Source organism: Zingiber officinale, chromosome 9B (assembly GCF_018446385.1).
Source record: "Zingiber officinale cultivar Zhangliang chromosome 9B, Zo_v1.1, whole genome shotgun sequence".
In the NCBI taxonomy this organism is placed as follows: domain Eukaryota; kingdom Viridiplantae; phylum Streptophyta; class Magnoliopsida; order Zingiberales; family Zingiberaceae; genus Zingiber; species Zingiber officinale.
The window spans coordinates 115,672,165-115,696,735 of NC_056003.1; the positions used below are offsets into that span (position 1 = coordinate 115,672,165).

Here is a 24,571-nt window from a genome sequence, read left to right on the forward strand (position 1 = left end):
CCCCACTTGTTTTCTTTATTATATTGTAGTTTTAAAAGTTAGCCATTGGAACCTTGCTCACAAACAATTTATCAATAATTCATTTTATAAAAACGCTCTTACTTTATACAATTTATTATTTATCAAATTGAAGGGTGAAATTGCTTGATGGGCCGATCGAATGAACACTGGTTCGGTTTGTTTGATTCTGACTTCGTGACATTATTAATGGGCTGGCTATTTGATTACATATACTAGATCGGATCAGAATCGGCCCAATTGAGTCTATCATTAAGGCCTAATAAAGATTTCTTTGGCCCATTTAAATTACACAAAAGGCCCATTGATGTATCAACGCTACATGATCATCGGGGGGCCTGCACTTTTAGGGCAGTAGCCGCGTAGGGCACAAGAGCGACGAGCAGGAGGATGGCGGTGAGCATGGGGAAACTTCGCTGGGGGGAGCTCGAGGACGACGCCGAGGATCTTGATTTCCTGCTGCCTCCGCGGGTGGTGATCGGGCCGGACGAGAACGGTGTGAAGAAGGTGATCGAGTACCGGTTCGACGACGCGGGCAACAAGGTGAGGGTGACGACGACGACGCGCGTCCGCAAGCTCACGCGCGCACGCCTCAGCAAGCGCGCTCTCGAGCGCCGGTCGTGGCCCAAGTTCGGCGACGCCGCCCATGAGGACGTCGGTGCCCGTCTCACCATGGTCTCCACCGAGGAGATCCTCCTCGAGCGGCCCCGCGCTCCGGGTTCGACACTTCCTCTTACTTTCCTCGTCTTCTCTTTATTCCGTTTTAATCGCTTTGGATGCCCACTGATTTGCATCTCTTGGTGAACCCTATTTTTCCCCCCATTAAGACAAGGAGTTGATTTACTTTTACTTGCGGTAAAGTTAGGCCATGCCAGTTTCCTGGATCTACATACAATGCAAGTTCGCATCTTTAGGTCTCTGCTCTGTGCCATCTCTTGAACCTATTCTTGGTGTTTGTTCAAGAGGTCTGGCTGATCGAAGTAGATTAACCAATCTTGAGACCTTGATTTCTGCAAAAAAGATCATCTTGGTTCTCCTCTACTTAACCGGATTAAAGTTTTAGTATTATGGTAACAATTTTAGCAGACAATTGTTGGTATGCAGCCTTTAGAATCAGTGCTTACTAGCAATTTTAACTTTAAGCAGTCTTTTTAAAACCCGAGGCCGCTTAAACCGGAACCGGAGGCCAATCTAACCCAGTTGAAATTGTTCAGGCATTCTGATTGAACTAGATTGATAGCCAGTTCAATTGGAAAATCTCAAGCAGGGGCGTGGTCCAGGTCTCCAAACACACTAAAAAATATGATCATATCAAGTATCTTTGTAGTGATTTGGCATTTATTTGAAGGAGTGTTTCTTAATATTTCTACTGGGAGTTAGTATTAGCATGTATATATGTTAGCTAACATGATGTAGTCTGTTATGTGTTCGGGCTTTTCCTCGTATATTTAGAATGATATGAACAACACTAAAGTTAGATTTTCTTGTTGGCAGTAGCCAATTGGTCATGTTTATCATCTATAGCTCAGAAACATTTGTTTGGTTAGACTCTGAAGGTTCGTGGCTTAAACATTTTTTAGCTCGCTTGTCCATGACCTAGTAAATGGGATGTTCAAGAGGATACAATCATATCTTGTTGGATGATTTGTTGTAGTAATCAGTGAGTTGTGTATATTGTTTTTCTGTCAGCAGTATTAGGGTAGCTTCAAATGTTTTCTACTTTTCTTTGTTTATATGATCGTCTTCCTAAACAGGCAGCAAAGCGGACGAACCGAAGGCTGCAGGTGATCCATTTGCTGCCATGGGCAAAGCAGGAGCTGTTCTGATGGTTTGTAGAACTTGCGGTAAGAAGGGTGATCACTGGACATCCAAGTGCCCATACAAGGACCTGGCTCCGCCGACCGACACCTTCCTTGACAAGCCCCCAGGTGCTGAAGCTGCAGCCTCTCCTGCTGGCACTGGGAAGAACACTTATGTGCCACCCAGTATGAGAGCTGGTGCAGAGAATCGTGGGACAGAGATGAGGCGCCGTAACGATGAGAACTCTGTTCGTGTGACCAATCTATCAGAAGACACCCGGGAGCCGGACTTGTTGGAACTCTTCCGTACTTTTGGCCCCGTGACTCGAGTCTATGTTGCTGTGGACCAGAAGACCGGAGCCAGCCGAGGATTTGGCTTCGTCAACTTTGTCAACCGGGATGATGCGGAGAAAGCTATCAACAAGCTTAATGGCTATGGCTATGACAATCTTATCCTACGAGTTGAGTGGGCAACTCCAAGGCCAAATTAATCGGGTGAGCCAGGTGGTTCTCAAGAGGTGAATCTCGTTAGCTATCTTCTCATGGAAACAATGCTAGTTTGCGACTTAATCTTATTTCTAACAATCTTTAAGTTCTCCTGGCTTATACAATTCATTATCGATCGATGTTTTTTACCATGCTTGCAAGCTGCATTAGACTAACCACAGTTCTTCAAACTCCAAGGACATTAGACTAACCGCAGTTGAATTAGGAAGTTGGGTATCAATCGAGATGCTAATTAACCTTAATTATTCTTTAAAGCGAAGGGAAAGACAAGTGATTAATTTGGAGAAACTGATAGAGATTAGTGTGTAATTAGGTGTGAGGAGTTAATTACCTGATTCCTTCTTGCCAGTGGTGGTTGATTGGGGGAAGAGAAGAGACATTAAACCTACCCCACTGCTGTGCTTTAGGGCAATGGAGAAAGCAACTCAACTTACCATTTTTAGTCACCTCCCAGGAAATGAAGGGGCTCACAACCCATTGAAAGGCCTCCACGATCATCTTCTCCGATCTCGATTCGGTAATACTTTTGAGGTTCACCACTGCATTATTGAGTTGCCACTCCCGGATGCATTTGATTTGGTAATACTTTAGAGGTTCACCACTGCATTATGGAGTTGCCACTCTGGGATGCATTTGCTCAAGTAAAGAACACACATTCATTCGACAGTCTGGTGCTCATCGTCGGTTCCGTAAAGATCCCACAAGGCACTCATGAGAGAGCTTCTAAATGTTGCACCGGCTAGCAAATCCGAACCAGGAGCTCATGAATCAGTCATCAACAAGCTCATCTCTGCAGTTTACTCCGGACCGACAATCCAAGACATAGAAAGCGCATTGTCTGCGACCTTTCAAACCGAGCATTCCTTTCCGTCTCCACGGTGAAGATACCTGAACTCGATGCATTTCCATTTTGATCCGAGTTTGTGTCTAGAGGGATGAATGCCTGCAGGTTGCCTGCACCAGAGAAGAGCTTCGGGAAGACGGAGAACAAGCGTACGCTTCTGACGAAGGCTTGCGGAATAGCGGACGATGGTTACAAGTGGAGAAAGTACGGGCAGAAGTCCATCAAGAACAGCCCCAATCCAAGGTGTGTTTCCAAATCGCTTTAGCTCTTTTCGTTAGGAACAGGTTGGCCATTTACCTCATCCAATTTTTTTTTAGATAAACCAAAACAATACTAAGAGAATTCATAGGAGTAAATGATCTATAGGATTAAACTACCTTGTAAAATGTTGGAGAACAAAATATATCGATATATAACATACAACAATTCCTGACTAAATACTCAATTTTCATCTCGATCGAATCTGAAAACCTTTTCGCATTATTTCAGTTTTACGACTCCTCATCATACAAGGCTTCTTTCAACCCTTTACTCTTTACTATTACGACAAACATTTCCTCATCATAAACTCGCAAAGTCGGCACTTATACAAGGATCCTTCCTACAAGAATTTACTCGGCAATATCTCCAAAACGATACATTGCTTATAAGCCTTTACTCACCATTACTATATCGGAAAGCATGCCCCTATCGTCAAAACTCATTAATTTCCAAATCGATACGAGGCTTCTTCAGTTCCCTGGATGTTCATTTCCTTTCACCTAGATTTTGCATCGACTCCCTTGAAATAGTAACATTCTGTTGACATTGATGGAAGATGAAAAGTAAATTCTAATTCCCTCTATCGGTGGCTACAGGAGTTACTATCGATGCACCAATCCACGTTGTAACGCCAAGAAGCAAGTCGAGAGGTCCATGGAAGATCCAGAGATGCTCCTAGTCACCTACGAAGGTCTTCACCTGCATTACACCTCACATTACCTCCTACCTCCGCCCCAACAATGCACAAACAAGCCAAAACTCCGGACGACGAGCATTCCTGCTGAGGCTCGAGATCGTGCTATGAAGGAGTCCCCGGCCCTGATCTTACCGGAACACAAGAGTACCCACATTGCAGATAACAGTATGCAGACACTCTTGGAGGATGGCACGCGAGCGTCGGAAGGGCTGCTGGAAGATGTTGTGCCCTTGCTGGTGAGGAAGCCATGCGATCTAGCCAACTATCCGCACGAGTACAATCTTTCATCGGAAGAATATTCCCTGTTGTCTTCCACCCCTACATGGAGCCCTAACTCTTCTTACCTTGACTTCGATATACTTTCAGGCATTCTGTGAGCTATGATATAGACTATATATATAGCAAATTGGATATCAGAAGTCAGAATGTGATGTACCTGTAATGTAAATCAGCAAATGTATAATATGCTTATATGAATTACAAATTTACGATATACATATATAGTTTAAATCCTTTAGTATCAGTTTAAGACATTTACTCATTTACACATCCATCTTATTATCCTTATCTCTGTTAACTGTTCACCAATTTCTTGATACTCAGATCCATAGTGTAAGTTTGATACAAAATTGAGGTTGAAATGTTTATGTATTGATCAATATCAAATTTTAAATAAGAGTTTTATAGGCTCCCTAAAAGAAACGGCAATTTACTGAACCGTGAAGAAGTTTCACTATTATCCAAATTTTAAAATACCCAAATCTTGTAGTGTATTTCTGAAATATCCCTCCTAATTTTCTCTAGGTCATTATCCAATTTCAAATCTAGAGAAATTCAAATCATACCCTCATATCTGAATTCGATAGATACTCATATCTGAATTCGATAGAACAGTAAATTTTTAGACATCTAAAAGCTTGATAGAATTTATAATAAGCTCATTAAAAAGCCTAGGACAATGATACCGACTAACCAGCACCATCAACAGGTTTCTATGACTTCCTTGATTTGAAAAATATCATATTTTTGAATTTTCAAACTAGCAAAATTTGCTGAAAGATCCTAAGAACTCCAAATCACTTAAAACCAAAACTAATATACTCCTGAAAATCTTCTTTATGCCCTTTATATGAATTCGATAGCATTAATTGAGAGCGGTAAATTTTTTAATGGGTATAGTAAAAAATTTGAAGATGTGTTCTTATTTAATTCACTATTTTATTAATTTCATATCCGAGAGCATAAATACATTAACGAAGTTTCTAGGAGTATATTAATTTTAGTTTAAAGTGATTGACAAAATAGATTGGTGGACTTAAATAATGAAACTTGCTTAAATTGCCGTAAAAGAGAACAGGAACTAATAAATGACAACTATTTGCACAAAGTGGTAAGTGAGTAACTCTTTGAAGTTTGAAGATAATCTCAAGGTTCTTTGTATGTAGTGCATAATGGTCATTCGAAGAGGTAAATTATTTTTCCCGCCCCCTCTGACAGCCCACCCCCCTCTCTCTCCTCTATTAAATGACATTTTCACCCCTCCTTTTTTAAATAACAAGTTTTTTTTTCTAATTTTATTTACTTCTTTAATTTTTTTCAATTTTATTTACTTCTTTAGTTTTATTTTTTTAATAAATTTTGTTTATTATTTTTTCATCAATTTTTTTTTATCCCTATTTTACTTTTAAATTTTTTATAAATAATAATCCCTAAAATCTACTATTAAAATAAATAAAAGATTACAAGAGATCGAATTCTCTATTCCAATATCACCTGTTCTTGTTCCCACTCGTCGTCTCAGCCCATCGTCGGCGGCACCGTCGGAGGCTCTCGGTTGCCCCCTTGATTAAAATTATATCCTAAGGAGAAGGTGAACGTAGTGAGGTCGCATCGACGCGATCAGCGCCAAAATTTGGCCAGATCTGAGCAGACTTTCCTTCACCGTCGATCTGAGTCCCTGCTCAGATTCGGTCGAATACCGATGTCGATCGTGTCGATGGCGATCTCCCTGGGTTCACCTTCCCCCTAGGGTATAGTTTTGATCGGGACGACGACCAGAGGTCGCCGGTAATGGACTGAAGGCGACGAGTAGAACACGGGGACAGAGAAAATTACGGACATAGAATCCGATCTTAGATTACAAATATGATATTCTTGTCGAAAAAATACTTAATAAAAAACAAAAAAACAAAATAAAAAAATAATATAAAGGTAAATAATATGATGGAACTAGAAGAGAGTGTGTGGAATGTGAAAAAAATAAAATTAAAAAATAAATAAAATATTAAAAAATTATACTATTTTTTTAATATTAAATAAATATTATTTATCATGATAAATATATAATAAAAAATTATTTAAAAAGAATAAAATTGATAAAAAAATGATAAAAAAACTGATTAAAAAATAAAACAGTTAAAAAAAATTTGATAAAAAAACTGATTAAAAAGAAATATAAATGTGAAGAAAAAAAACGTGGAGTGAATAAGGGGTATAAAGGTCAAAACATGGGGGGGGGGGGGGGTGGGAAAGCAGGTCACTTCGAAGAATCGAACATTCTTTTCTTTATACTGGAATTCAACTAAAAGACAGCAAAACTCTCAATTTTGCGATAGATTGAGCAGGGACCATAAGAACTCAGTACACGGATGGAATTAGTCTATACCTCAAAGACTCCGACATGAGATCTTCCTCCAAATCCGCGTTTTTCCCATCGGCGCCCTCAAAGTAATGCGCCGCCTCCGTCGTGCCCAACCAGGGCAAGAACGGCAAAGCCGACCTGCTCAAATGGCGAGAACGGAAAAGACTCGAAGAAGAAGAAGAAATAGTGGTCAACAGAGAAGAGACCGAAAGGCCAGCCCTCCAGGAAGCCATTGAGGCGGGCCGGAGGCACGACGATGAGCCAGGCGAGGGCGATCTGCTCCAAGGGTGCGAGGCAGGATCAGCGGAGCCAAGACGCGCCTAATGAAGGCCGTAGAAGCTGAGACGGGCCGACCTTCTGGGCAGCAGTCAGCGCGAGGGCCAGGACGGCGGCCCATTTCCACCTAAGTCCACGTTCTTCGCGCGACGTTTTTAACGTGGATATTTGTGGGGTACGTCAAATTTGACTTCGTTTTGGTAGGATCGTTAAGGCAAAACAATTGTTATTTTGAGGGGTCTAATGGTCAGCGTACGAAATATTATCATCATATCATGAGATATGAAAAAATCTTGACAAAGTCAAGATAATATCTCTTTTATATGTTAATTATTATTTTTAAAATTAATAATTGTCTATGATTTATTTCCCTCGTACTGATGTTGAGACGGATTCACGGATAATTACTTTCTTTCAGTAAAAAAGTAAGTCTCGAATGCTAGCTGTCGAGTGATAAATAGTTCATACTTTTAAATTTATTTTTACTGTTGGTGGAATCGTTAGAATTAATCAATTCAAACAATTAGATATCTATATTATTAAAAAAAAATAAATTAATCTTAAACTAGAGGCCCCAACTATGGTGCAGTACACCCAGAGTTCAAAAATTAAAGAGCATGAGAAATTTGTCCTTCACAATGGAACCACTAAGATTGTTGAGTTATTATATGGATTATCATTTATTCTCTTAGATTTATCTTGTGGTGGATAAAAAATTTTTATGGGATCGAAAAATGAATCATTAATTGGATATGTAAGATATGATCATATGATATCTGATTTTTTTTAAAAAACTCAAACTACAGATTTCTTTAATTTTACCCCATCGTATTTTCTTATATTTCACCTCTCAACCTTTTTTAATCCCTTAGGGCTTCCATAATACTACAATGTTATAACATCCATCACCTCATCAAAAAAATATGGGACCCACTGCCACATATTCATTATAACAACATCCTTCTTTCACCACATCTCTTTTAACATTAGTACTCATTATTTATGGATCTCACAATCCACTCAACCATCTTAAAATTATATCATATCAAATAAATATATTTTAAATATGTTTTAAAATATTTAAATTACTATTTTAATTTTATAATTTATAAACTATTTCATACTCATTATTACTTTTTTTTAATTTTATAATTTATAAATTATTTAAAAAATAAAAATTTAAAATTATATTTATAACATGGGGTGCCCACTCCATGAAGCTTGAACGCGTTCAGAACACTGAACACATTCAAGAGATTAATTTTAACGCTGCGTTCTGCAACGTCGCGTTAAAGCTACAGTGACATTATAACACCGCTTTAACATGACGTTACGGATGCTCTAACCCTGAAACCTTTTCATTAATACACACTTTCTTTGACTATATTTTACTTAAGTTATCCTTACCGGTGATAAATAAAATAAAAAATAGTATATAATAAAATACTTAATAATAATAATAATAATAATAATAATAATAATAATGATAATAATAATAATAAAAGATGAGTAGGCCACAATTGTGTAGGCTCCTGTGCTAACTTTCAATTTAAATAAAGGTCTTAATCCACCTTTTACTAATTAAATAGATTTGATTAAGTTAATGAGAAGAGATAAGATGCAAATCTTTCTAAAGTTAAAATCAACCCAACTCCATTTCATTATCACTAAACCAAATAAATGTTGAAAATTTGAAATGAATGTGGACGTCCTGGTAGACCGGTTAGAGAGGGGATAAATAATCCAAGAATTAAAGTTAGAATTTTTTACTTAGAACTTTAGAAATACATAAATACTAGATAAATAAAATAATTAATAAGAACATAAAAAAAATAATAAGAGGTAGAGATTTTTTCTTGGTTACAATCTAGATGATTGTTAATCTAAGATAATGAAACCATTAAAAGAATCTCCTTCGTTGTAGGCGGAGAAGTCTCTTATAAACATTTACAGCTCAAGAAAATAGGTAGGAATTGATTATAAAAGTTATTGTTCTAAACTCTTAGGACCAGGATTCTATTTATATCTTACTGGTCGAATTTATCCGTTGGCTGACGTGGTAGCTCCGAGTGCTTGGAGTGGGTTTGGGCGCCCCAGCGGTGCACCGTATCTACTTCTCAATGACTTAGTGATCAAACTTTATCCTCGTTCAAATGCATGGATCAGTCCGGACGCCTAAAGTATTCCTGACATGGACTCCAAGACTTATCCTCGTCGCAACAATCAAAGAGGCGTCTGTTCTTTACTAGGGTGGTCCAGGCATTGTAGTCCAGGCACTTGAACTTGGTCCAACCGCTTGGACAAGTCAACTTCGTGTTCACTTGTCCGGTTGCTTTTCTGATCGTTTGGGTGATTCTTCGATCAATTAGAGTTGAACTCATCCGAACTCAACTTTTACCTTCTCCTCGAATAATCTTCCGCTTAACTTCTTTTATTCTTAAATTTGTATACATTTAAATATAACCATCAAATATATAACATAACTTAATATACCCATATCAAATTATCTCGGGATACATTAAAAAAATTGTAAATTGTTTCGACTTATGAAACATTGACCAATGCCACCTATCAAAATTAATTATTTGTATTATTCTTTTTCCTAAAGCATCCCTTGTATTTGTAAAATCATCAAAGATACCTTTTAAAGTTTAAAATAGAGTATTAATATTTGATTAGTTTTCATATTAAATTGTGTGAAATGATGACACCTACTTACAACTTATTCCTTAATAATAATATTTGGGGTAAAATGAATTTTAAAGGTTTTAAGAGAAAAAAATATAACAAGTGATCTAAATTGTGATAATTTTGATCATTATAATTATAATTTGTCAATTATATTAATAATTAGAAGATATTAGTTATGTATCATTTTGATAAAATAATAATATTTTTAATAAGTATTTTTTTTAAGTGAACCCTTATTTTTTACTAAAATATTAAAATAATTTTGATTAAATTAAAATAATTTTACTTAAATTGAAATAATTGTTAATAAGTTATAATATTTTTAATATTGAATCATTTTAACTGATATTAGAGTTTTTTTTTATTGAAACTACTCTAACTAATTTTATTGCATTTAAAAAAACTAATTTGATATTTTTTCGATATAAGACATTCTGTTAATGATGAAAATAAAGAAAATTTTTTTCAGCCCAGTATAAGTTTCTCTCCCGTAAGAACAGGCCTAAAAATTCTTAATCGGGATAAATCTCCATTAACAAGTAAAAAAACTTTATTAATCAATTTGAAAAGTTAGATATAGGATTGTAAATAAATCAAGTTAAGTTAAGTACAAGTCAATCTAGGTTAAAACTCGACTTGGCTCAATTTATACTTATTCGATTTGAGCTTGAACTCACTTAGCCGATATATAGAATTGAGCTCAAATTTAAATTATTTTTTAATAAATATATTAGTATATTATATATTAAAAAATATATATTATTATTAACCCGTTTATCGAGTCAATAATAATTAAATTCATATTTAACTTAATTTTTAATTAAACCGATTTAAATTCAGTCCGAACTCAGTTAAATTTAAGTTCACATCGAGTTTTGATTGAACGGTTCACAAACAATTCACGAATAATTGTACTCATTTGACTAATTTGCATCTCAGTCGAGTATCATGTGTCAATAAAAATTGATTCATAAATATCCTCTCATGACGATCTAGTGATTAACACATAAAATCTTACCATTGTAAAATCTTAGATTCAAATCTCAATAAAACATTCTAAATGCTTTCTTTATGATTTTATAATAACAAACCATGTTTTTAATCTTTATTTATATCTTTAGACGATATGTTGAAATTTTAAAAACTTTCAAAGGTCTATTCACAAATCAGGAAACCTTGTTATTAAAAAGGGCGGCCGGGAATATGCTCTAAGATGCGCCTATTTTTTAAGAAACACACTTTACCCGTGGCCGAGTCTTCTGTGGGACATTCTTTGGGTCCCATGGATATCATCCAATGGATATGGCGGGTCGGGCATGAGGTCGACGATTGGCGAGATTACCTACTCCTCTCCCCATCCACACGCGTCAGTAAAAAGGTCGAGCTCGAGCTATCTCCCATTGCTCCCTCCTCCCCCCTCTCTCTCTCTCTCTCTCTCTCGCTCTCTCTCTCTCTCCCCTCGCGCTGTGGGAATCAATGGAGGTGTTCTGCCCGTCGCCGCCGCTGAGCCCGGCGGTGGAGCGGTACGGATCTGGGCAGGACGCGGCGCTCCGATTCCTTCTCCGCCGCGCGTCGCCGGGGGTCCGGGACGATGGCGGGAAGTTGTATGTTGCGGTGGGGCGGTTGCCGGAGAAGACCCTGAGCTTGCTCCGATGGACCTTCCGCCGCTTCGAGTGCCGGGAGATCTGCCTGCTCCATGTTCACCGGCCATCGCCGTTGATCCCCACCCTCTGTGAGTCCCCCCCGTTCACATCTGTCTGTTCCGTTTTCGAGATTTCAAAACATTGTTTGATTTCTATCTATTTCTTTATTTAAAATGATACTTTTCTTCTTTAATCATTTCTCTCTATCTCTGCAACGTTGTGTCCTACGAATCTTGCGCTACCTTGGAATGGAGCTCAATCATTCTTTGTCTCGTCTTGTTCTTGTGGTCCGGAAGCAAATGAAAGACCCCAATGCTTGATGCAACCCAATAAGATTTGATTAGGAAAGGCAAAATATGATAAAATTCATGTTAAAGGCTTCGTTGTTATTGTTGTTGATGATGATATGTAACTGTTTGTTCTTGAAATACATATATTTTTGTTGGATGAGATGATAAGATGTTACTTTTGGATTTATTGCAGGCATGTGAAGCAATGGATATATTGGTTTTTCATAATCATTATGGATTGCTTAGCTGAAGTTTCTTAAATAGAGTTTATTGCTACTGTTGTTTTGCACTCTTTTGTTATCTCTTGGAGTGGATATCTTTTTGTTGGATAAGATCATAAGATGTTACCTTGGATTTATTGCAAGCATGCCAATCAATGGATTTACTGATTTGTCTTCTTGGGCATTATGAATTGCTTTGTTCAAGTTTCTTAAATAGGTTTTATTGTTCAAGTTCAATTGAGACCATGTTGTTTTCATATTTTGCATGTTTTCCTTTCGTTGGCTTTGCCCTATGATTTCTTTGGTTCTGAATTGATTCTATCTAATTTCAGTAGGAAAAATTCCTGTGAGCCAAGCTAACGAGGAGCTGGTGTCCGCATATAGAAGAATTGAGAGGGAAGAGACGAAGAAAATCCTACTAAACTATCTTAGGTTCTGCGATGAAGAACAGGTATGTTTTCCCATATCTTGTTAACTTTTATGCATTGTAGGTGGAAATGGAATCACTCGATGTTGGCATTTTGACTTTTCAGAGGAGCTCTTCTTCTCTAACTCATGTTATTTTTGTAGGACTTCCTAAATGCGATTTTAAAACTGTAGTGTCTCTCCCATTGTAGTTACCTTAGAATTATAGAACTATAGTTCCAGTTCGATCGCATACAATGAATTTGGAATTCTATGCAATGTCTTTGCCAAGTTATTGCCTTTTTCACTGTTGGTTAAACACTTGAATAAAGCTAAACTTTCGCTTAGCGATATGCAGGTGCTTGCGAGAGTTGTGGTGATTGAGACTGATCAACTATGGAATGGAATCGCTAACATAGTATCTCAATATAGCATTAGGAAGCTTGTTATGGGATCGAGTACAGAGAAGTAAGTGGCAGTTTTAATTGTTGGTTTCTAGATGTCCATGTTCAGGCATATGCACAAAATTACTTAAAAAGTGAATGCTTAATCCAGGGTGTGACTGATATAAATGTCGGTAGATGTGTTATTCACACCCTATAATCTACGTGTATTAATTAGCCAACCAACATGGATTACCACGCCTGATATCTGGATTTTATGCTGGAATCACTGCAGTTGCTTCAAGTTGAAAGGGAGCTTCAGCAAAACATTGTTTAGCGCAAAGAGTGTGCCTCCATTCTGCGAGATATGTTTTGTTAGCAAAGGCAGACATATCTGGACAAGGGAAGCCAGTGAACTTGCAGACAGCATCGTGCCAACTTGTTGTTCAGAGAAAATTTGGTCAAGTCCACAAAGTTGTAACGGTGAGCTACTGTTCATTTCAGAGCTCACGATGCATAGTATTCTCGGCGCTGATCTTCAAGGGATAAAAAACTTGGAGCTGAATGGATACAGGAGCACAGTTGGGATCCCAACTGCTGACTCTAACATAACTAGTAGCATGAAATTTGAATTACCAGAACCTTGTGATAATTATATGGCTTCATCTTTTGATACAGAGCAGCCAAATGATATCAACTCCAAGGAAGATGTATGAAAATGATTTAGCTTTGTTGCTAGCTTTTCAAGATTCTCAGCAATCATTTTTTCAATTTGATTTTGTTTAATAGGATGAGTTAGAGAAGGATGACTTGTATTGTCAGCTCGAGGAAGTAACAATGGAAATTGAAAAATCAAAAAGAGAAGCATTTTTGGAGCTTTCAAAGCGGAAAAAATTGGAATATGAAGTTGCAGAAGCTATCAGCACGGTAACTGATGACATATTTATCTTTCCATACTAATTGTTCACGGTGGGCTATTGTGTGAAACGTTTGCTTAGTTCAATGCATATGTATCTCTATTAGGTTACTGAGGATAATATATACTTGAATCATGTTTATCTTCTGGAAGCTTAACTCCAATGTTTGAATTTGTTTGATGTGCTAACCAGGTCGAGACTTATGAAGCTGCACATGAGAATGAAATCCAAATTAGAGAAGAGCTTGAAGGTCTTCTGAAAACTATTAAGCAAGACTGCCAAGAGGTTTTAAGCCAGCGGGATGAAGCTTTGCAGGAATTACAATATTCCATGAGAACCATAGAGATCCTTATTGCTCATGCAAATGAAATGGCTCTTCTGACTGAGGAAGCTGCCGGGGAGTTGGAGCTCATCCAATCGTCAATTGAGATTCTCAAGACACGAAGGGAGGAGAACAACGGGCCAAAGGAGAGGCGGCTTATTAATCACAGTAATGGTTGCATTGAGTTTACATTGGCAGATCTGCAAACCGCCACGTGTGACTTCTCAGAGAGCTTCAAGTTGGGACAAGGGGGTTATGGTTGTCTTTATAAGGGTGAAATTAGGAACAAAACTGTGATGATAAAGCAGTTGCACGGCCGTAATGCTCAAGGCGAGGTGGAGTTTCTACAAGAGGTACGCCCTTGGTCAATGGACACATACAATCTTTTCTGGGCTGTTAAAATATTTCTTTGTTATAGGATAGTGTAATGAAGAGAGACATTCAGTTTCGTAATTCAATGACCTGATGCAGTCACTTTTTTTGTGAGACGACAACATTCTTTCTAGTAGGCTTTTTTTTCGTATGCTAAATTGCTAATGCAATGTAACCTTTTATGTGTTCCAGGTCAATGTTCTGGGCAAAATAAGGCATCCACATCTGCTGACTCTTATTGGAATGTGCCCTCAAGCCCTGTCCCTCGTTTATGAATATATGCCAAATGGAACACTCCAAGATTGCCTCTGCAACAAAAACACCACACTGCGAATGACCTGGAGGATCCGAGCTCGCATAGCAGCTGAAATATCCAGTGCACTTCTCTTCTTGCACTCATCTGAACCTGAACAAATCGTCCACGGTGACCTGAAGCCTGAGAACATCTTTCTCGATGACAACTACACATGCAAACTTAGCAATTTTGGCCGATGCCAATTTGCGCAGCAGGATGAACACGACCCTTTCATATCCCGACACTTCGAACTTTATAGTGCATCATTCTCCTATGATCCAGAGTACCAGATGACTAAAGAGTTGATGGTAAAATCTGATGTGTATTCTTTTGGCATCATCATCCTCCAGTTGCTCACTGGGAAACCAGCAAGGGGATTGGAGAGTGAGGTTCGTCAGGCTCTATTGTCTGGCAACTTGGTATCGATATTGGATGCAGGAGCCGGAGATTGGCCACTTATTGTGGCAAGAAGGCTCGCAGAGGTCGGCTTGCGATGCCTCAACCCAAATGCTCAAGATCAACCAGAGCTGACACCTGAGCTTGTAAATGATTTAGAGCAACTGCATGTGACAGAGGAAAGACCAGTACCCTCATTTTTCCTGTGTCCAATCCTTCAGGTAAGATAAAAACAACTTTAATTATGTTGAGCCGTGTTTGTTCCATCCTTCTATTTGGGATCGGATATGAATTTTATTCCATCATTGAGCTTACCAAGTTTAGTTACCATATGCAATAGGAGATCATGCAAGATCCTCAAGTTGCAGCAGATGGGTTCACCTACGAAGGTAGAGCATTGCGAAAATGGTTTAGCAGCGGACAAGATACTTCTCCTATGACCAACCTGAAGCTGAAAGACCGAAATCTAATGCCCAATCAGGCTCTCCGTTTCGCGATAGAGGATTGGTTGTGTCAGTCTTGAAGTTATACTGGTGTACATTTGCTTGTGCTCTTGTATTTTAGTTGTACAGACCCTTAGTTCGAGACTTCGAGACCAGATACTGAGTGGTATGAAGTGTTACGACTAATTTGAGGATATCTCTGTATCAGATGACTCGTAACTAATTTATTTATTGATTGATTTTTTGTTTAATTTGATAGTATTGTCAATTAAATGCAAATTATATGGATGAAACTGGATTTAATAATACAACACGAATTAAAATAGATACCCATTTCAGGAAATGATAGAGAATGGTACCGAACATGGCAAGAGGAAAGCTGCAGCTGAGGGTGCCGAATCCGGCAACTTGTTCCAAGAAAAGTACTAATATTAATAGTAAATGCAAAAGATGTTTCGAGAATTAAAAAACCATGCAAATGACAGTGACGAGATAATTCAAAGAAGTATCAATTCAAATCTTACCACAAAACAAATGCGAAAGCAAACTCTAGCAGCAGCGGAACAGCGCACTGTCAAAAGGAGAAAGACAAGGCTTAGTCTACTTCCTCAATCTTCGGCCCCGCACCACTTGAGCCAGCCGAAGGCCCATCATCGTCGACTCCGCCAGCCATGTCAGCCCCGGCGCCTTGGTACATTTTAGCAATGATGGGATTACAAATGCCCTCCAGCTCCTTCATTTTGTCATCAAATTCGTCCGATTCAGCCAACTGGTTGGCGTCGAGCCACTCGATGGCCTTCTCAATCGCATCCTCGATCGTCTTCTTGTCGGCCGCGCCAAGCTGAGATGCGATCTTGTCGTCCTTGATGGTGTTCCTCATGTTGTAGGCGTAGTTCTCGAGCGCATTCTTGGCTTCCACTTTCTTCTTGTGCTCCTCATCCTCAGACTTGTACTTCTCGGCTTCTTGAACCATCTTTTCAATCTCCTCCTTGCTAAGCCTGCCCTTGTCGTTGGTGATGGTGATCTTGTTCTTCTGTCCAGTCGTCTTATCCTCGGCAGAGACATTCAGGATACCGTTTGCGTCGATATCAAAGCAAACAGTGATTTGGGGAACGCCACGAGGAGCAGGGGGGATTCCTGAGAGCTCAAACTTACCGAGCAGATTGTTATCTCTGGTCCTAGTCCTCTCACCCTCATAAACCTGAATCAAGACGCCAGGTTGGTTGTCAGAATAGGTCGAGAAGACTTGCTCTTTCTTCGTTGGGATGGTGGTATTTCGGGGGATTAAGACAGTCATGACACCTCCAGCAGTCTCCAAACCAAGCGAAAGAGGAGTGACATCGAGCAGGAGCAGATCCTGGACTTTCTCATTACCCTCGCCGCTAAGAATAGCAGCCTGGACAGCAGCACCATAAGCCACGGCCTCATCGGGGTTGATACTCTTGCAGAGTTCCTTACCGTTAAAGAAGTCCTGCAACAACTGTTGCACCTTTGGAATTCTGGTGGATCCGCCTACGAGAACCACGTCGTGAACAGAACTCTTATCCATCTTGGCATCGCGCAAACACTTCTCGACGGGCTCCATACACTTCCTGAAAAGGTCCATGTTGAGCTCCTCAAACCTAGCTCTCGTGATCGTGGAGTAGAAATCAATGCCCTCATACAAAGAATCAATTTCAATGGTGGTTTGTGCGGTTGAGGAGAGGGTCCTCTTTGCCCTCTCGCAAGCAGTCCTCAATCTCCTAAGTGACCTGGGGTTTCCACTGATGTCTTTCTTGTTCTTCCTCTTGAACTCCTGGACGAAGTGGTTCACCATGCGATTGTCAAAATCCTCACCTCCGAGATGAGTGTCACCGGCAGTAGCTTTGACTTCGAAGATACCCTCCTCGATTGTGAGAAGAGAGACATCAAAAGTACCACCACCAAGATCGAAGATGAGAACATTCTTCTCACCCACGCTGGTTGCTTTCTTGTCAAGACCATAAGCAATGGCAGCAGCAGTAGGCTCGTTGATAATTCTCATCACATTGAGACCAGAGATGACACCAGCATCCTTTGTGGCCTGGCGCTGTGAGTCATTGAAGTATGCAGGGACAGTGACAACGGCATTCTTGACGACAGATCCAAGGTAGGCTTCGGCAATTTCTTTCATCTTGATCAAGATCATAGAAGAAATCTCTTCGGCTGAGAATTGCTTTTGCTCTCCCTTGTAATCGACCACAATCATGGGCTTGTCACCCGGGCCAGAAACAACTTTGAAAGGCCAGAGCTTGACATCACTCTGAACAGAACTGTCGGTGAAGCGCCTTCCAATCAAACGTTTAGCATCTAGATAGGAAAATACAAGACAAGGAAAAAAGAAGTCTTAATGACGAGTAAACTCACAAATAGAAGAAAAAAGTCAATTTTAAATCTGCACCAATAGAACAATAAAATATACCCATCAACATTAGGCAGCCAGGAAATCCTCTCAACGTTATGTACCAACCAAACATATACAAATCATTGAACAAATCTGAACTACATCACACTAGAACAGTCAACAAACATAGATAACCATGACAAAACAAATTAACACTAAAATCAAACAGCAGACAAGTAATACATTTATTACTTGTAGCAATAAAAATTACTCCTCTAAATCATGACGATTCTAAACATGCTAATACTTAGGCATGGGTTGCAATTCTTTCAAACAATTGCAATGTAAGCCACTAAACTTCAATATCTGAACATAAAGATCCCTACCCCGCTGAATATAAATGTATTTAATTATTAAATGGGACTCATTAAGTTGAGGCCAGAACTTTCTAGCACTTTGGGATAGAACATAAATTAATATAAGGACAAAATCATAACAAAAATGTGAGATCTAAACATAATAGTTGTAAATCACTATATACTCACACATACACAAACACCTCGATAGGATCAATCATATATCAGAAAAATAACAGGATCAAATCAACAAACCTTACAGAAAAATATAATGAAGCATGATATCGTAGATAATTGTAGTTGACGAGGAAAAATCTAGTAGACAAAAGTTAAATATAAATAGATCTTGCCAAATCCAATACAAATAAAACGATAATGCTTCGAGAGCTTCAAGTGAATCATAGATCTTATGGAAACACATAATCAAGATTTCTAATCTATAAACTAAAAACAGATCTATAATAGTAATAACTCGAATACAGATCCGTATCACTCTCTATCATAGCAACATGGATAAAAGATCTCACAGATGCGAAACACAGTTCTTCAGTTAAACACATAACGGCAATCCAGATGTGCAAATAAATCCAGATCCATAACAAAAATAGCTAAAATTCGGGATTCATATCGCTGGGTATCATAAAAAAAATTACTACACAAATTAAATGCCAAAAACGAGATGAAGATATAGATCCAGAAGAGAATGCTCACCGAAGACGGTATTGATGGGGTTCATGGCGACCTGATTCTTGGCCGCATCGCCGATAAGGCGTTCGGAGTCAGTAAAGGCGACATAAGAGGGGGTTGTTCGATTACCCTGATCGTTGGCGATAATCTCCACCCGATCATGTTGCCACACGCCGACGCACGAGTAGGTGGTGCCGAGATCGATCCCGATCGCAGGACCTTCACCCTTTCCGGCCATTACCTTGACAGATCACAGAAGATAGGTATCGGCAAGCGAGAAGAACGAACTCCGCTTCTAGGGTTCGTAAAGTATAGAGGAGGAGAAAGCATAGACGGGAGAAGGGTTATATAGCGTCTCCAGGTTCTAGAATGTTCCGACAGCGTAATGTAAGTCGTCCAATCCGATATGGACGGGCGAGATTGGCCCGTCATGAGGCGGGAGGAATTCAAGAACGAGTCGTTCTCGTGGGGTGAAGGCTCGATCAGATCCAGCGCGTTTTAAAATTATTATTATTATTATTTATTAGAATTATACTTTTTTCCAAAAAAAAAGTTTTAGATATTCTATGAAATTAAAAATTCCCTTTCATATTTTTTTCTTAAAATACAAAAGTATTTCTCGTGCAAATCTATTAATGAAAAAATAAAATAAAAACTCCTCTAATCAAAGCAAAAATCTCCTTAATTATTTATGCTCCTAAATAAAAATGATCTATTAAAATAAATTGTTCAAATACAGTAGAAATTGCAAACATCAGAAGTAAAGAAGATAAAATTAATCCAAAGTCTTCAAATTTGTACAGATTTTCCACAAGAACAACGAAATTTAGCTTACAGGACCTGAAGAAACCTTCCACTCTATCTTTCTCACTTTAATAGAACATGCAGGACACAGGGACCTCAATATGCAAGAAAATAAAACATGGTCACTGGATAGAAGTTTGGAAGCCTTTGGACAACAATTTTTTTTAAAAACATAATCCTCTAAAGCTGGCCGAAATCGAAACATCAAAATGAGAGTTGTTCTGTGAGGACTGTCAATCGACAGACCACCTAAAATTTCTGTTGCCTCGCCAGCGATGTCACAGCCTTGTGGAAACTGACTTCTACAACCTTTTGTTTCTGACGTATCTCAGCTATATACATTGTCTAGGCCTGAAATTATCAGGATGAAGAAGTTTCACCAACAATGCCCACAGCCTTCTTGAATTTAAGGTTGGCCGTATGGTGTCGGGTCTTCCATGCGCGGAACAAGGATCCCTACTGAGCTGGGGATCACCCAAGCACCAGCCACCGGGTGTAAATCCCCCTATGGATCTATGCAGAAGCTCGCGGTCAATCCTTTCAAGAACAGGATCATCCTCAGCAAAAGAATGTGCAAAAGGGGATCCACTCTCAACCATCAAACCGAAGTGCTGTGATGTCAGATTCATCGGGTACAGCCGAGGTGGATTATCCCACACCATGAAGCGTAGATCGTCATTAATTGTTGTGTTTTGAAAATCTTTGGAGTTGCACATTACAGTATGGAAATAACCCTCTGAGGATGACAAAAAGTTTGTATAATACATAAGCAAAGTCCTAGGAAGATTATCCCATCCACTGATGCAAAAATCAAGAAAAGGTCGTGATAGAATCACCCATGAGGAACCTAGAAAAGAGTAGACCAAAATGTAAAAAGTTCGGTTAAAAAACACAAGATACAAAGACGGAGAAGAAACTTAGAACAAAACCGATTACACAGTTCATAGTAAATGGAAATATCACAAAAAGGAAAACTAATATCAGTACCATCAATATAGAAACTAATCTTCTATAATTCAACTAATGACAATGTTTAGGTAACAAGAATGATTAACATAAGCATTGAAACAATGAATATAAACACTTCGAAAAACTGAATGAAAAATTTTCAATCATGTAAAGATATTCAATTGCTAAGTTCTTCATGTAAGATGGTTAATGGTAATGTACTTGCATTAACATTTAACGACAATCATTGTAAATTGATGATATATAAAATGTATCAGACTCACCATCAATTGATTCTACGTAAGGAACTGTGCAGTCTAAGTTGTTGTTCAATGTAGTTATTGCTGGATGAAAGATTAGTAATGGCACCTGGTGCTTTGGCAGTAATAATAGCAATTTGTTGATCAAACTTGTCAATATGAAAGCAACATTGAAATCATACGGTCAAAAAGATATACATTAAAATTTTAAAAGGATAGTAGATAGGAGATAGTTAAAAGAAAAATGACGCATCTCCTGATAATCTGTTGATGCAAACTATTCCAAACCATTAAAGAATAAAATAATAATAAAGGATTTCTTGAGTAAACTGCCAACAGTGACCTATGCTTACAAAGGAAATAACATAGTTTTGCCAAAATCTTAGTGTTCACAAAGCATGACAAAATGCAGAAAAAATTCATCAACCAAACTGCTACACCAATCATAAAAGAATGTTAGTCGCCACTAAAGAGCATCTCAAGAGATATGATCTGAATCACTACTGATCCATCAAACTGTGTTAATCATGTAAAGTAAGAAAAGAATAGAGTCACCACTTGCTAGTGTACCACTTCCAACGTATAGCAGTGTTCCAGCTATCCTTAATTGAATAAAGAAGAAATCAATACTAATCTTAAGTAGTCATATCTGAAAATTAACCTCATATACTTTGCTGCTGTTGGCCTACTTTAATTTGGATAAACTGAGGAAGATCACTGCATAAAAGAACATAAAAATAGGAGGAAAAAAACCTAAATTTTCTTTGCAAAAATACAAGGAGAAGCCATCTAAGCATCAGCTTTGAGGTCCAACGAGTGCATAAGTTTGTGAAAGCACAAGAGTGTCTACTAAATCCAATCACTATCTTTCTCTACGACAGTGCTTGTGTCTTCTGATGAAATAACTAATAATAATTTTTCAAACCATATAGAACAAATTCCTAGATATGAAACTAACATAAAATTCTGAATACTAATAAAACATAGGTGGAAAAAAAAATGAATCTTAACCTGTGAATATTTTGAAAGCAGAAGGAATGCTCCTCTTTTCTTTAGCCCAGAAGACAGCAGTTTTATTTGGCTTATAAAACCCTGGATCTATGATGATCGGGCGTGCCCTCTCATACCTGTATGAACCATGTCAACATAAAAAAAAAAAAAAAAAAACTGATAATCCTACAAGAACAAATCATAATAATAATTTTGGAGATTTTGATCTTACTCCCTCCAACCAATATCGCTCGTGTGCCTAATGAAGTTAAAATCTCTAGGCAAGTATGAAAAAACATGAAGAATATCTGCATACAAGAAAAGGAATAAGGCAATAAGAAACAAAGAGAAAGACCAACAAATAAAAAGTCATTTTTTGGATCGAAACTCCTTTTTTTCGCCACTATGGAAATTCCGAATCTCTGTCGAATCAGAACCCCGAAGTGGAAGTTTATGACGAAGACCGAACCGATGAAGTGGTTGATCCAATGAATACTACCCGGTGAAAGAAAAGTAGGCAAATAAAAAAGGATGGAATTTTTTGTAAAAGTTGAGGAAGAATACCGTCTTGGGGCATCAGAGGATAATCCGCAGCGCTGAGATTGATAAACCAGCTCCAATCCTTGAATTCCCTCAGCAGAACGGCAACAGCGTGGAGGGTAGAAACCACCACGGTCGGCCCCTTTTCCGACACCGGATTAGCGTCCTTCACCACCCGGACATTGCCTAACTCGAGGAAAGTGGCCACCAACGAGGCGTAGGCCACCAGATCCGCTCGCTCCTCGGGAGGCGAAGCGAGGTCGAGGTGGAGGACATAGAAGTTCCATGGGTGGTACAGAGCCTGTAGGAGCCTCTTGACGCGGCGTCCGTCGCCCCTGGTGCCGGAGATCAGGTAGGCGAGACGTGGAGGTGCGGGAGGACGGATGTGTTCGTGGGATCGGTCGAGATCGGAGGCGCGGTGGGGTTTGAGTGGGCCGAGGGGTCGGACGAGGAGAAAGAGCGCGAGGAGGGGGATTGCGAGGAGGAGCACCAGCCACTTCTGCTGGACTAGGAAACCGTGGGAGGTGCCATGGGGCCTCCTCATCGTAGCGGAGGGAGGCGGGGATTAGGGTCCCGACATGGGCGCCGGCGACGCGGCGACGGAAAGGCCAAAAGGGAAAGAAAAGCAAGGGGCAAGTAGATTATAAAATAGAACCGGTTTTCAAATAAACCCCTAAACTATTGTTAAATTAGATATAGCATATCTACCGTAATGATCAAACGTTCGTGAATAAATTTGATGTTTGACTTAATAAGAGCTTGTTTATGTTCATTCAATATACATTAGATTAATTAAACAAATAAGTTTGAACAGCTCGTTAAGCTAAACAAATAAGCTTGGACACATATGTGTTCAGCTCGTTAACGTTCGTAAAACAATAAAATATAATATAATAAATAAATAAATTTAAATTATCAATCTTAATAACTAATTAAACAATTAAAAGTTTCACACATTCAAACAAGCTTAAATTGAGAGCTTGATAACATCTAAACGAACTAAGCTCAAACCAAGCTCAAGCTAAGCTCGAATCAAGCTCAAGCCAAGCTTGAATTGAGAGCTTGATAACATCTAAACGAACTAAGCTCAAATCAAGCTCAAGCTAAGCTCGAACCAAGCTCAAGCCAAGCTTGAATTGAGAGTTTGATAACATCTAAACGAATCAAGCTCAAACCAAGCTCAAGACAAGCTCGAATCAAGCTCAAGTCAAGCTCGAATTGAGAGCTTAATAATATCTAAATGAACCAAGCTCAAGCCAAGCTCAAGCTCATAAAAAATAAACCAAACCAAGCTTGAACACTCATTTCAAAAGTTTGGTTCATTTTAAGCTCGGCTCGGCTTGGTTATCTTATCAAACAAGCTTGAACACCCAAAACTCGGCTCGGCTCGACTCGGCTTGGCTCTGCTCAGCTCGGCTCATTTACAGCCCTAGTGAAGGCCTAATAAATTTACTATCTATATCAAACTGTACTCTTAAAATAAATAATTATTTATTGCTAGCCAAACATTAGAGAAGAAACAACAAGTTGACGAGCTTTGGCTAAAACTCCAATCCCACAATAGGACTACTTGTAGACTTGTAACATCCTGCCATAAGTAAACATCTCATGTTACATGTGCAATCACTCTCGGATTCATTTCGTGATAGTAAAAAAATGAATACGTTTGTCTTAGTGCTTCTGTCAATTCGTTCCAGACGAACACGAATCTCGTATCCGTTCCATAACTCTACAATAGGGGGCCATCCAAAGAAGATGTGCAACCCTACATCTCCTCCTGAAATCATCTCGTGGGTAATCTTCCATTTGTCGTCATCCAAAATATTATAGAAGCTCTTCGAGATTGTGCTAACCCAAGACTTCCTTGGACTCGACCGTAGAAAAAACTCATAAGCCCTCCAACCCATCAGTCTCTTCGTCAAACCAAGCAACCACCTCCAAATTCCTAACAGCAGCCAATAACTCATATCTTTATTTTAGCTTTATAGTAACAATTATCTTGGTAATTTTTACAGGCAAAATAAATTGACTAAATTTGACCAAATTTAAAATTTATCAAAAATAATTTCAACTTGATCAAAATTGTTTTAAATTTGAATACTTTTAATAGAAATAGTAAAAATATTTTAATATAATAATACTATCTATAGTAAAAAAATTGACAACAATGATATGAAGGGGTGCATTTTTAATTTTTTTAAAT

At 38.6% G+C, this 24,571-nt stretch overlaps 5 protein-coding genes across 5 annotated transcripts; 3 read left to right on the forward strand and 2 right to left on the reverse strand.

Moving 5' to 3' along the window:
* Positions 1 to 346: 346 nt before the first annotated feature.
* LOC122023788 (eukaryotic translation initiation factor 3 subunit G-like) lies at positions 347 to 2,452 on the forward strand. The gene is made up of 2 exons (XM_042582123.1): positions 347 to 736; positions 1,773 to 2,452. Exons 1-2 carry the CDS (start codon positions 409 to 411, stop codon positions 2,306 to 2,308), a joined length of 864 nt encoding a protein of 287 aa, XP_042438057.1. The 5' UTR covers positions 347 to 408; the 3' UTR covers positions 2,309 to 2,452.
* Positions 2,453 to 2,589: 137 nt separating this feature from the next.
* LOC122023789 (probable WRKY transcription factor 49) lies at positions 2,590 to 4,573 on the forward strand. The gene is made up of 4 exons (XM_042582124.1): positions 2,590 to 2,841; positions 2,916 to 3,202; positions 3,274 to 3,411; positions 4,026 to 4,573. The coding sequence occupies exons 2-4, from the start codon at positions 3,036 to 3,038 to the stop codon at positions 4,501 to 4,503; spliced, it is 783 nt and encodes a 260-aa protein (XP_042438058.1). The 5' UTR covers positions 2,590 to 2,841; positions 2,916 to 3,035; the 3' UTR covers positions 4,504 to 4,573.
* Positions 4,574 to 11,118: 6,545 nt separating this feature from the next.
* LOC122022592 (U-box domain-containing protein 33-like) lies at positions 11,119 to 15,672 on the forward strand. The gene is made up of 8 exons (XM_042580629.1): positions 11,119 to 11,466; positions 12,221 to 12,339; positions 12,652 to 12,761; positions 12,972 to 13,386; positions 13,466 to 13,603; positions 13,786 to 14,268; positions 14,480 to 15,199; positions 15,319 to 15,672. Exons 1-8 carry the CDS (start codon positions 11,211 to 11,213, stop codon positions 15,499 to 15,501), a joined length of 2,424 nt encoding a protein of 807 aa, XP_042436563.1. The 5' UTR covers positions 11,119 to 11,210; the 3' UTR covers positions 15,502 to 15,672.
* Positions 15,673 to 15,829: 157 nt separating this feature from the next.
* On the reverse strand, positions 15,830 to 19,139 carry LOC122022593 (heat shock cognate 70 kDa protein 2-like). Its single transcript, XM_042580630.1, has 2 exons — positions 18,851 to 19,139; positions 15,830 to 17,749 (listed from the first exon to the last, which is right to left on the reverse strand). Exons 1-2 carry the CDS (start codon positions 19,062 to 19,064, stop codon positions 16,017 to 16,019), a joined length of 1,947 nt encoding a protein of 648 aa, XP_042436564.1. The 5' UTR covers positions 19,065 to 19,139; the 3' UTR covers positions 15,830 to 16,016.
* Positions 19,140 to 19,571: 432 nt separating this feature from the next.
* LOC122023800 (beta-glucuronosyltransferase GlcAT14B-like) lies at positions 19,572 to 23,002 on the reverse strand. Its single transcript, XM_042582154.1, has 4 exons — positions 22,393 to 23,002; positions 22,061 to 22,136; positions 21,850 to 21,965; positions 19,572 to 20,477 (listed from the first exon to the last, which is right to left on the reverse strand). Exons 1-4 carry the CDS (start codon positions 22,910 to 22,912, stop codon positions 19,963 to 19,965), a joined length of 1,227 nt encoding a protein of 408 aa, XP_042438088.1. The 5' UTR covers positions 22,913 to 23,002; the 3' UTR covers positions 19,572 to 19,962.
* Between the last annotated feature and the right edge of the window lie 1,569 nt (positions 23,003 to 24,571).

Excerpts from the sequence above, each read along its gene's own strand:
- LOC122023788 (XM_042582123.1), top strand. The coding sequence starts at position 409 with ATGGCGGTGAGCATGGGGAAACTTCGCTGGGGGGAGCTCGAGGACGAC. Across the intron at positions 737-1,772 it reads CGAGCGGCCCCGCGCTCCGG|GCAGCAAAGCGGACGAACCG; the intron begins GTTCGACACTTC and ends CTTCCTAAACAG.
- LOC122023789 (XM_042582124.1), top strand. The coding sequence starts at position 3,036 with ATGAGAGAGCTTCTAAATGTTGCACCGGCTAGCAAATCCGAACCAGGA. Across the intron at positions 3,203-3,273 it reads CATTCCTTTCCGTCTCCACG|GTTGCCTGCACCAGAGAAGA; the intron begins GTGAAGATACCT and ends GAATGCCTGCAG. Across the intron at positions 3,412-4,025 it reads AAGAACAGCCCCAATCCAAG|GAGTTACTATCGATGCACCA; the intron begins GTGTGTTTCCAA and ends CGGTGGCTACAG.
- LOC122022592 (XM_042580629.1), top strand. The coding sequence starts at position 11,211 with ATGGAGGTGTTCTGCCCGTCGCCGCCGCTGAGCCCGGCGGTGGAGCGG. Across the intron at positions 13,387-13,465 it reads ATATCAACTCCAAGGAAGAT|GATGAGTTAGAGAAGGATGA; the intron begins GTATGAAAATGA and ends TTTGTTTAATAG. Across the intron at positions 13,604-13,785 it reads TTGCAGAAGCTATCAGCACG|GTCGAGACTTATGAAGCTGC; the intron begins GTAACTGATGAC and ends TGTGCTAACCAG.
- LOC122022593 (XM_042580630.1), bottom strand. The coding sequence starts at position 19,064 with ATGGCCGGAAAGGGTGAAGGTCCTGCGATCGGGATCGATCTCGGCACC. Across the intron at positions 17,750-18,850 it reads CCCCATCAATACCGTCTTCG|ATGCTAAACGTTTGATTGGA; the intron begins GTGAGCATTCTC and ends TTTCCTATCTAG.
- LOC122023800 (XM_042582154.1), bottom strand. The coding sequence starts at position 22,912 with ATGAGGAGGCCCCATGGCACCTCCCACGGTTTCCTAGTCCAGCAGAAG. Across the intron at positions 21,966-22,060 it reads AGCGATATTGGTTGGAGGGA|GTATGAGAGGGCACGCCCGA; the intron begins GTAAGATCAAAA and ends TGGTTCATACAG. Across the intron at positions 20,478-21,849 it reads TGCTTTCAAAATATTCACAG|GTTCCTCATGGGTGATTCTA; the intron begins GTTAAGATTCAT and ends ACTCTTTTCTAG.